This window comes from Lissotriton helveticus, chromosome 2_2 (assembly GCF_964261635.1).
Source record: "Lissotriton helveticus chromosome 2_2, aLisHel1.1, whole genome shotgun sequence".
NCBI lineage: Eukaryota > Metazoa > Chordata > Amphibia > Caudata > Salamandridae > Lissotriton > Lissotriton helveticus.
In genome coordinates, this window is record NC_136060.1 from 470565757 (window position 1) to 470578371 (window position 12615).

Genomic DNA, 12615 nt, shown 5'->3' on the forward strand with positions numbered 1-12615 from the left:
AAAATAAATGGTTTGTAGGAGGCACTCTCTGGGTTGGTGTTTCGCCCGTTTTCGGCATTTTGAGATAGTGGAGGCTGTATAATCTCTAGCCGTAAGTTTCTGGCTGAGTTCACGTGCTTGTTCAGAGTAATCACTGTTCTTACTACAGTTACGTTTCAGTCTCAGAAATTGACTGTAGGGGAGATTATCCGGTAAAGGTTTGGGGTGATAACTCTTATAGGACAAGAGGCTGTTCTTAGCAGTTGGTTTTGTATAGGTCTTTGACTCCAGTATGCCATTTTCACTGAAGATGGTCAGATCCAGGAAGTCTATTTGCTTGTTGTTGGAAGTGAAAGGGAATTTTAACCAACGGTCGCTGCCATTAAGCCACTCGATAAAAAGGTTCAGATCTTTGTCAACCTGCCAAATGAGTAAAATTTCATCAATATAACGTTTCCAGTATAAAATACTGGAAACGTATGGATTGCTGTCACTAAGTACAAACTGGCTCTCAAATTGGCTCACATAGAGTCCAGCTACTGAAGGGGCAAAGGCACTGCCCATGGTGGTACCATGGCATTGCAAGAAAAGTTCACCGTTATATTCAAAGTAGAACAAAACGAATTAGAACTGTTATTTGTTTGTTTTTCCCTCTGAAACCAGAGTATCTTGACAGTGCTATATGGTAAAATGGCTACATGCATAATTTGTATGTTTGTCTATCTGTTTTTCTACTTTTAGGAATTCATTGCCTTTCAATCGAGTGTTAAGAATTCTGACACTTTTGACAACTACACAAATGGTGTGAGTACTTATATGTTTTGTGTGTCCTGGCGAATGCTCTTAAGACCCGGCTGGGCCCAAAGAGCAGAAACATGTCGACCTTCTTGCAATAGATATGAGGGGATCCAGTAACTTGATTCACTATCATATCGACATTTATTTTAACTAACACCACCTCTCCTTTTATGTTAAAAAAAATTCTGTTCGGAGAGGCCATGTTTTTTATGTAAAGAAAAATAATTTTTTCACCTTTTTTTGCACCTTCTCTCTGGGAGAATCCTCCAATTTCTAGACACTGCTACCCAGACCAGAGGTTGCCTTGGGTTGAGGCTGGCATATAGCACAATATTGAACACCCGATGACTATGCCATAATGCTGATAATGGGCGGATAACAGATATACACCGCATTAAAGATCATAGCGTTTATGAGGGTGCTTCAATTATAACCAATGGTTATGAAGCTACAAGTAAAAATTACTATTCCAACTCCAGAGAGTGCAACAGTAAGGAAAACGTTGGATAGCGGCAGGGTAAAATTTACTATTCCCACTCCAAAGAGTGCAACAGTAGGGGAAGTAAATACTTCATATATAAATAAAAATAAATTAAATATTAATACCAATTAAAAATTAATTAAAAGTAATTAACAATTTTATATAATATAATAATTAATCAATTAAAAATACAAAGACAAATTAATTATTAAAAATTATTACCTATTAATACAAATTATTTACCAATTAACAATTAATTAATTAACAATTAAAAAATAATGAAAAATTAGAACAACAAAAAACCAATAAATAAATTAAAATATTTAAATAATTACAATTAAATTACTTCCCACCCTATTCCCCTATAAACACACAACAGAAAATAAATTAATAAAATAAACATAATTATCAATTAATCAATTAATTAAAATTAATTACCAATTATATTTAAATTAGTTACCAATTAAAAATTTAAATAACAATTCATTCAAAATAAATACCAATAAATTAATAATGTTTTTCAATTAATTATAATTAAATTACTTCCCACCCTATTCCCCTATAAACCCACAACCCGCTACAGAAAATAAATTAATACAATTTACATAATTATCAATTAATCAATCAATTAAAATTAATCACCAATTATATTTTAATTATTTACCAATTAACAATTAATTAACAATTAATTCAAAATAAATGCCAATAAATACATTTAATTAATTATAATTAAATTACTTCCCACCCTATTCCCCCATAAACCACAACCCGCTACAGAATTATACTACGCAAAAATTAAATACCATAAAATTAATTAATTAAAATAAATTATAAAATAAATATACACTTTTCAAACATATACTAACATAAAAAATCACTTTAACAAATTGGATATTATTAAAAAATTGAAATTAACTTACTTACCTCAAATTCGATATTTTTGCTGTCTATATTCTGACCATTCTATAATTTTGTTGTCTATATTCTGTCCATTCTATATTTTTGTTGTCTATATTCTGTCCATCCGATATATTTGATGTTTATATTCTGTCCATTTGATATATTGTCCATTCTATATTTTGAATTCGATATTACTGCTATTCTATTCAATATTGTTGTAGTCTATATTCTGTCCATTCGATAGTGTGTCCATTCTATATTTTTTATTCAATATTAATGCAAATCGATATTAAAAACTCGATATTTTGAGTGTATACAAATAAAGGATATATAAGAGGTCTCGAATGCTTGACCTAAACATTCAGTGAAACAATTTACAGTCCTTGACTTTTCTTTAAAATGTGAAAGTACTTAAGTATACACAAAACTAAATACTATGCACATATTTGCCTTTATTTACCAAGTACCCAGTGGAAAAAAACAATGAATATACTCTCTAAAGGGCCTCACAAATTACATGTGGTGTGTATTAAAGAAAGGCGCTTGCTCACAACAAAGATAGCCGCCCGCTTATCTACTTGTGGCTGAAGTACACTAGGACAGAAATGGCTCTTATTTGAGCACGAGTTGGGGAAAATGTGAGACGCACATTTCAACTGTTGCGTCTTAAACTGCCACATTTGCCTAAAGTACAAAAACCATTTTAAATAAAGGTAACTATCTTTATTTTTTACATTAAATAACATAAAATAACACGTTTCCTCTATAATTGTAATTACTCCTGATTTTTGGTAATCATTCAAACACTTACTTCCACTTATCAAAAGCATTCGTACCTAGTAACACAAAAAATAGTGTACCTCAAACCAATCCATAAATTGGATTGGTCCCTATAAATCACATCCTCTTAAACTGAATAAAATGTAAAATTCTAAATAAACAAAAAAATACGAGTTACAGCTTAATATACTTACCTGCTCAGAAGCAGCAAACAAAAGAGGAAGAAGATGGCTGACAGCGGGCTAATATTGGACTGTGGCGTTCTATTTTCAATTGTTTGTGGTTTAGTGTTCTATTTGAGATTCTTTGAAAAGTTGCTTCTTGGAAGTGGTAAATAAAAGGTTTATGCATATTGCTAATATCTGTCTTCCCATAAATTATCTCACTCCACCTTTCCTCCTATAGTGCCACTGTCACTGTCAACCACCCAAGAAGAACAAGCATTGGCATAGCCAATAGGTCTTGCCTTTGGGACCGTATAAGTGTTTAGCCATGCAACAGTTGATGCTGTTGCACCAAGGATATTGTGCTGCATAACTAAATACTTATAAGGTCCCAAAAGCGAGACCTATTGGCTATGCCAATGCTTGTTCTTTCTGCAATGCCTTTACACTTTTAATAAACCTTCATGGTTTCCATTTGAATTGTTTTCAGTCTTCATTGTGAAGCCTAATGTGCTTTATGTCTAATTCTAAGGTGTTATTTGATATTAAATTTTCATATTGACCAAGTCCAGTTGTGGAGCATCAACCTCCTTAGAGGATTAACACCTCTCCCGGTTCATCAATAGTGTTTAAGATTGAAAACCACAGTAGAAGCACTACATCTGTATCAAGGCAGTCTACATAACAGAAAGACGTGCCTAAAGCATCAACAGCACTCAGTCAAGTCATATGCATCTACTTCTTTTCCTTGCTTGAACTGTGTAAATATAGTAAGTCCAGAACCTCCCTGTAAAACGTGCTAACGTCCTCTTCAAATAGAAAACCCACATATATATTATTTCTCTTTCCAGTACTCAAAGTATCTAATATTCCCAGAATACAGTCATAAATCTCCTCCTTAATCGAAGGTTAGTTAGCATCCCTGGGTGATGGGGGGTCGCAGAGCAACGTTAGAGCTAGCAAGCGAAGAACCACACCTGCCCGCGTCCTCTAGAGACTGGATAAGTGAAGCGTCTATGGTTGGGCACCTGTAGACACCATTGGAAGCCTTATCCCTTCAATAAACCAGCCCCGGTCACCCACCGCCTACCAGCCCTTCAATGCTGTTGCTGTAAGTGGGCATTAGTTGGGCTACCCCCTCCCTGTGTCAGCACATTGTGCAGTTGATTTGGCTGTGACGCAGTAGACCTCAACTCTTCCTTCCTGCGGATCCGGCACTGAGGGCAGGGATTTCAGCCGCTCGGGCTGGGGTGAGTGTACATCGGTTCCGCCCCCATCCCAGATTCTAGGAAGGGTGTGCATCTTCTACCATGCCAGCCACTCAGACCCCAACCGCCACATCACAAGAATCGCGTAAGTCCCAGCGCAAGGCCGCTCCTCACCGCCTCAAGCCCCTCCCACGGAATCCCTGCAGCCGGTGTGTGTGAACGCCTGCACATGTGGGAGCGGCATGGAGGAAGAAGACGAGGTGAAGGAAGAGATGATCTTGGCCACGGCAGAGATCCCTGTGAGTACCGCAGCACCTTGGGGAGGCAGGGTTGGGAGCACCTGCAATGGGTATGAACTCAAACGTTTTTCGTGGCAAAAAAGTCCCACACCCTTATAACAACCATTTGTCCCTTCCCCATAACTGCCTGTGATCTGTGGAATTGCAGACTGTGCCGTCAGGGAGCAGGGTCAGCCCTCCCCAGTTTTCCACAGGATATTGTCGTCTTTCTGCCCCTGGGGATGATTTTAAGCAGCGATAAGCAGTGATAGATAAGCCTGTCAACTGCTTAGTTGCCGTCTTGAAAACTGTAACGCGATGTGCATAAAATTCAATAGTTTATTTTGACGCAAAGTTATTGCGCTTTGGCACACCTTGGTCCCCTTGCTGCCGGAAGTTCTATCAGTCATGGTCTCTGTGCAAGTATCTGCCTATTTAGAAAAAAAAAGTGCAAGCACAGCCTTCGTGGTTTGAAAAAAAAGAGAAACTCCTCCGTCTAGCCATTCCGTAGAAAGCAGCTATTTCTTATTGCTGTGATTTTATTGAATGGTACCGAAAATCACAAGGGGGAAAACACAGTACACCAATAAAAACTGGCATTTAAAAGAAGGTATTCTGCAAAGTCCTTCGAATAAACTCATAGTAGAGGAAGACAAGTACTTTAGCAACCCGCAGTTATCGTTTCAGCCAAGACAAAAGAGACGCGGGATTCGCACTCAGTCATAAAAAAACAAAACAAGTTTGACGAGAGGGAGCAGGGGGAGGGGAGAGAGGAGGGAGGCTGGGCCTGTTTCCCTTGCGGGAGCGAGTGAGTTAATTACAAACATATGGTTTGAAAGCTCGCTCCCGCAAGGGAATCACCAAACGTGCACTCGTTGCCATTCAAAGCAATGCAACGCGTGCACGTTTTTGCCCGCAAATATGTGCCGATTACTAAAGGTTTTTTCCTAAGCAGCGCATGCACGCAGCGTAGGTGAGACCTAAAAAGGGTAGGCTTGCTGCTCTCCATCACCCACAGCCTCTGCCTCTCTGATTGTCCTGCATAATCCGAGCAAGGCAGGGGAGAGGTTGCAAATTAGGACATTGTAATGTTAACATCAGCGGTTCTATACCAGTGATTTTGGATTGCTGCTCTTCCATTGTCTTCGGCTGAGCTTTCAGCAGTCTAGTGCTCTAATATAGTTTATTTGTGACCTCACAATACCTACTGCCACAGCCAATGGACATTGAGAAAAGCAAATTTCAGAGTATTTATTGTACTGCTGGGGTTCAATACAGAGGGCAGGGGTCTACCTGCCTATACATTTTTAAACCATGGACAGACATTTTAAGACTATTTGGTTGCAGAAATTATAAGCTGCCCAATGATTTGTTTATTTTGTCAGTTTAGAATCCTCGTTTATTATATATTGCCTTCAGCCCCAAAATATTTTTCCTTATAATGAGCAACAGACCAATGGTTAATGGGAGCTTGGAGGGGGAATAGTATGGTCATGAATTATAGGAAATAAAATACACCCTTCACTTTGTAGAAAGGTAAACTGAGAACAGCATGAATGTCTCAGCTTAACTATGGTTCATGGCTCTCCAATATTGATGTAATACATACTTGCAACCATTGAACTACACCTGGGTAACACAGTGGCCTGGAATCCCCTCTAAAGATATCTTAACTACTTGTTTTCAATGTGATATTTATTTGCATACCAAATGTAAACATGAGTGTAACATGTCACATGCTGATTTGTTAACCACTTGAGACTAGGACATTCTGATTATGTATCAAATCTGGATTCTTCAAATCTCTGAAATATTGAGTTGATAGGCAATATAAGATCTAATAAAATATATGGTTTGGCTTGTCTTTCTTTAGACCTTACAGTTGTTCATGCCTTCAGTAGAAGTGCAGGAGTTACAAGAGAAGATGGGCGGTAACAGTAGATTGTCGAAGAAATTCCATTTGGAGAAAGAACTTTCAGGTTGTTCTATAACATCAAACATCAACAACAACAACCACCACAAAGGTATGACAACCGCAACATCTAAGAACACAAAATGCAAATTAAACTCAGTACACACCAGCAGAGATTCCAGCATGACAATCAACACAAACATAAAGTTCCTGGATTTGTGCAATGGGAACACACCACCTCAGCATAGGCGAACACCTAAAAAAAACCAGCCTCTTGCTTGCCTGGAAAATGAGCAGAAAAAACAACTTGAGAAAAGGGCCGTCTTACCTAAAAAAACGAAAGAATTGGGTGAACCTAAAGCTACAACGGAGAGATGTATAAACACACCTAAGAAGAAGGCGTTTCAGTTTTGGCAAACTAAGGTTGGGCACATCGGTCAATCTGGTGAAGAACAGCAGAAGCAACAATTTGAGAAGCCTTGGTCAAAAGGAAAAGTAGACTGTGACAGACCAAAAATTGAAGGTGGGTCCACAATTCCTGGAACGAGCAATCAGACGCATACTATGGCTGAGCCGGGGGAGCAACAGCCAAACAGGACAGCAATAAACCAGAGAAAGACCAGAAAAAAGCTCTTCTCAGATGCAAAAGAATTCATGCATGTAGACAGTCGAGTGCTGGAAGTAAGCAAACAGGTAAATCCTATTTAAGTTCTCTAAAGGATAGTATTGTGTTTCATAGTATATTTTAGATTTCAGAAATTAAAAAATAGTTTTGATTGGCTGCTCACCGAGCTATTGACTTTAACAGTGCTTCTGTACTCATGGGTGCCACAACAATGGGCCCGATTCTCAGAATTAAGTTAAGACAAAATCCTAAACTTACTACCATTTTGATATTCACAGAAGGCACTTACTCATTTTGGTATTCACAGAAGGCACTTACTCATTTCGGTATTCACAGAAGTTAGGAGTCCTAACTTTAGGACTCCTAAATGCCTTCTGTGAATACCGAAAGTCTTAAATTAGGATTTTTCTCTGTTTATTAGAAATAAAGTTAGGACTCCTAACTTTAGGACTCATAAACTGAGAAAAATCCTAATTTTAATACTTTCGGTATTCACAGAAGGTATTTAGGAGTCCTAAAGTTAGGAGTCCTAACTTTACTACTACTAAATTGAAAACAATCCTATTTTTAAGACTTTCGGTATTCACAAAAGTCATTTAGAAGTCCTAAAATAAGGAGTCCTAACTTTACTACTACTGAATTGAGAAAAATCCTAACTTTAAGACTTTCAGTATTCACAGAAGGCATTTAGGAGTCCTAAAGTTAGGACTCCTCACTTCTGTGAATACCGAAATGAGTAAGTGTCTTCTGTGAATACCAAAATGAGTAAGTGCCTTCTGTGAATACGAAAATGTTAGTAAGTTTAGGATTTTGTCTTAAGTTAGTTTTGTGAATCGGGCCCTATATTTTTACCTATTTTTTAGTATTAATAAATTTAAACATTCACAGATAGCTGCCTCTGTATGGTCATGTATTGAGGCTTTCTGTACATAATTTTAGAATACTTTTTAGCAAAGAATAGGAAACCCTCATTATAAGATTCCCACTGTAACAGTGCTTGTGAGGGATATGGGTCACTGCAAGCAGCAGTGAGCAGCCTGTTAGCTGTGTATGAGGAAGTGCTAGGCCAAAAGGATTGTCCTTGTCATTATGTTTAGCAAGTTTTTGTAAATTGTTCTGTCAATGTAGTAAAATAAAGGTAGTTTCTGGTTGTTGTAATTTGTTTAGATATTTTTATAGATTTATAGATTTGTAATTGCACATAATACATCTTTATTGTTACCTAACTTAATTATACACATTTTATCAACCTCAGAACCCTCGGGGATTTCCATCTGTGATCATGTCGTAAACAGAGATGTCTGTAGTGCATGCATTACTCCACTGACCCCAAAACCCTTTCACCATCTACCTCTGTGCATTATTGATTTAATTTTGATAGTAGCACTAAGATTCTTTGAAAGACAACATTTGCATTTTAGAGCTGCTGCAGCAGCATGAACATCTACCCCGTGAGGTTCCCTGCCAGCGTTGGCCCGCTCTTAATGGTGGAGGGCCCCTACGCACCGACTTTCTCCAAACATGAAGATTGTCTGTCAGGATGAGCAAAGGTCAGCCTGACAGACACTCTTCATGTTCAGGCCAGGCAGCCATGCCCTGTAGTTGTACCTAATGCAGAGACGTCTAGCTCATGAGCTAAACTTTGCGGGACAGAAAACGTCACAACCCTATGGGCGTGACCTCCTCAGCCTGGCAAAGTGCTTGGCGGTCTTCCCCGCAGGCGCGCAACACCCATTGGGCTCACGGGGCTTCAGCCCCCCCGTCGTGTGTCTCACCCGGGCTGCGACAGTTTCGCGGGCTGGCGAGCATCTAATTGCAGCCGCACCCGAGTACTTAAAAGGTCTTTAAAAGAGGCTTTTGTTATGTGTTCACCCTTTCTTGCAGCCACTCTGTCTATGGGTGGAAGAATTAGCCCCCCCCCCGAAATATTTTTCAGCCCCCCCCCCGAAATTTAGCTCTAGTTGCCCGCCTGCTTCCCCGTCATGACGAGGTGGAGCGTCACAGAGAGTCTTGGACATGGGCACTTCAGCTTTAAGCCTGAAGGGCCCACGTCCAAGTGTCTACAGTGACCCTTGTCACAGAGTGGGGTGAGGTCAGCTGTCTCACTGACCCCATCCCACTCTGTGACCAGTAAGAGGCTGCTGCCTCCTACTATTGGCTGACCCATAACAAGGTCAACCAATGAGAGGAGGAGACAGTCCCAATGGTTAGTAACCACTGAGATGTCCCTTCCGTCGCGCCACTCGAGATCACCACTGCAACCAGGTAAGTGTTCTTTTTTGTGTGTTTATGTATGAATTTATTTGTGAGTGCATGCTGCGAATGGGTGTTTTGGTATGAATGTATGAGTGTCAGTCAGCAAGTGTGCGTGTATGAGCCGCCCACCCACCCACTCAAATTACTGTCCGTCACTGTCCCCCGCTACCGATTTACTGGTACATGTGGTCAGTGTTTGAAGCATCACAGTTATTGTATAAGTCTTTTTTATTTTTCTTAACTACAGTGCATTCCCGTTTCATTGTATCGCATTATTCTGCTATGGTGCCGGTGACCTCAAGCTCGCTGTTATCCTGAACAACCATTAATGTGTCTTCTAAAAAATGCAGAAGCTCAATTCTGTTCTACAGAAGAACATACTGGACACCACCTCACCCAGTCTTAGTGTGAGTTGCCACTTCTTGTTAAGAGAACAGACAACACAGCAGATATATTTTCATTTAAAAAAAAAATACATTCCATTTTTTTTGGAGTGCAGCTCTGAAAGCTTTGGCCTGTTTTCTCTTGTAATAACAAAAAGGCTGAGCTGTTCCTAGAGATTATCAGGAAAGTACAAAACTCTAAATGTGTGGGATGTTGTAGGGTCTCGTGGAGTCCTACGATTGGGCATCCATTTTGTTGGATGTAATGCCCTCACACACCCTTTCAGGTGTCATGCTTCATCATCTGGGCTTGCTCCTCGTTGGGTCGGCGGTTCAATACCCAACGGGCAACACCTCAAAGAGGGGCTCTTTGGCGGAACTCTTTTATCCAACAGCCGTTTAGATGAAGTGCGGGTGGGGGGCCAGAGATGCGTAGACGTGTCTAAGTGGTTTAAAATAAATCTAGGAATACCGAGAATGACTTTATTCTGGAGGTCCCCTACTTCAGTTAAAATCAAACTAACTAGTACTCACTGTTATATTATGCTCCCCAGTCACGAGTCACAAATTTATTGTGTGCTGTAGTTGGTCGTCATGTTTCTCGCTCTGGTGCAGTGGCTAGTGATTCTTTAGGACCTACAAGTGAAACTAAGTATTCTAATCACCTGTCTACGTCAAAGTGATTGGTATCTTTTATTCAGAATACATTCAAGTTTAGTATGTATACAGAAAAAATTGTGTTTCCTGCATGATACCTGTGTTGGGCAGACAACAACAGTATCCGGCGGGTATAACAGCGGGTAAAGTCATCCAACATCTGGTTGATCATCCCGTGTAGTAGCGTCTAGCACCTACCCCTCGCCGCCGGAACCTGGTTTCTCTTGTTCCATTAGAGTCTACGCATGTTTATCACGTTAACAAACGCAGATAGAGAAAAAGGACATCCTATGTTTAGCAATCATTTCATTTCCCAGCCAATTAAAATGAGCATTTGCAATGCAATAGTTCTCGCAAATGCGAGATTTTAAGCTACTGTAAATGACAATGCTTTTTCAATATATGTGTTTTTCACAGCAACACATATATATAAGGCATTGTCATTTCTAAGGCTAATAGCTCAAACTCTTGCAAATGTAAGACCACTTTAATGGTGGCTGCGCCCCTTTCTATCGACGCTGCTTGCGGTATTCAGGTTACTGTGAGCAGCGTCTAAAGAAAGGGGTGCAGCAAACATTAAAGTGAAAGCGCCTATGAGCCGCTTTTGCACAAAGTGTAATAAAAATAAAGAAAGAAAGCTTTTGTGAAAACGGCAGTGTTGTGAATTAAATAAATAAATAAGCGCGGATGCTAAAGTAAAAGCAGGCCGCGTTGTAAACTAAATAAATAAAGTAGCGCGTCCGCTAAAGTGAAAGTGGTCCACGCTGGAAATGAAAAAATATATGAGTAAATGACATGATATAAAAGGTGGCGGCATGCTGCAACGTCGTGGATGGAATAGGAAAGATCATTAAAGAAAATTGTGCTCACCTACAAGTTAAAGCAGACCATGTAGCAACACAAGTAAAACGTCCAGTAGTTATGGGAGGTTACAATTGCAGACAGGCGTGACCAAGGAGGGACTGTTAAGGCTATTCACAAATGAAAAGCAATGATTTCCAAAGGACAGTAACAGGAATCAATTGAAATAATGGGCGGGAAATGGGTGGAGCTTCTATGCCATACCTCAATACAGCATGACTCACAGAGCAGCGCATACACTGCCCAGGCTCGACCTAGAAAAATACTTGTTGCTTTCACAGCTTGTTGTTTGAACCAGGCGCGGCTGCTGCAGTTAAGAGCGGTGGGACAGTGGGGCCAGGTGAGGGGGATTTCTAGAGATGACCGTGAGGGGAAATTCATTATTTATTTAATTTTCCCTCACGGTCGTCTCTCAAAATCCCTCCTCACCTGGTCCCACCGCCCAACCGCTCTTACCTACAGCGGCTGGTTTGAACTATTGAAGAGTGAGAGTAGGGTGACCAACTGGAAAGGGTGCAAATCCAGGATGGTGAGTGTAAACACTGAGGACAAAGGGTAAACATGCAGGAGGAAAATTCAGTACTGAAGGTCAAAATTCAGGACAAAAATTTAAGACAGAAAGTAAGTATTACAGACACATCAGAGTTGTTTGTGCAATAGTATATAAGTAAGTAAATAGACAACCAACATAAGTACAAGTCAAAATAAGTTTATATTAGGTTAAAATGTAGTACAGCACACCAAGCAAAATCTGACCACGTATGTAATTGACAGTTAGATGATTTTGCCCCCATAATATGATTGCTAGTACATGGACTCGCAGACCGTAGCAATATTAGATTTATTGCTGGGTTTGGAAATTGTACTTTTTCTCTGAACTAACACACATCAGAAGTTCTTTTTTCCTAAGAGAAAACAGATAGAAATTTGCAAAAAAATGTTTCATGTTCACCTGGAGCTGCAATTCTGCCTTAACAAGCTCAACATCACACCTGCTTTGTGTGTCAGAGCAGGTTAACTTCAATTGAGACAAAATCCTCTCAGTAGGTGCATTGCTGGCTGGCAGGATAAGTATATATGACATGCTTTTTTATGTTGGGAACATCACGAAATAAAACATTCAGCCATTTTTGCACACATGGCAGGTTGGTGCCTGCCACTGCTCGCAAAGCAGGAGCAATTACACTGTATGCGTTAAAGAAGTATTGCAGTTCCAGATGATGGGTCAAGCTAACCACATCAGCAGCTTTGCAGAGCTTCTGAAAAGTGAGTTTCTCTTAAGCAGCATGGTTCTAATGTCGACAAAAAATGGCTCTCTGAAAAATAAAACCCT

General features: G+C 39.7%; 1 protein-coding gene across 2 annotated transcripts in view; it reads left to right on the forward strand.

Annotated features, from left to right (window-relative positions):
• Positions 1-12615, forward strand: part of LOC144821545 (kyphoscoliosis peptidase-like) — a 153965-nt gene that overhangs the window by 5670 nt on the left and 135680 nt on the right. The window contains exons 1-2 of one of the 2 annotated variants that reach the window (XM_078678716.1): positions 725-781; positions 6462-7193. In XM_078678716.1, coding sequence (XP_078534842.1) covers positions 779-781; positions 6462-7193 — 735 coding nt within the window. In that variant the 5' untranslated portion in view covers positions 725-778. Of the gene's footprint in view, positions 1-724; positions 782-6461; positions 7194-12615 lie in introns of those variants that run through there. The other variant, XM_078678717.1, reaches the window with a different exon arrangement.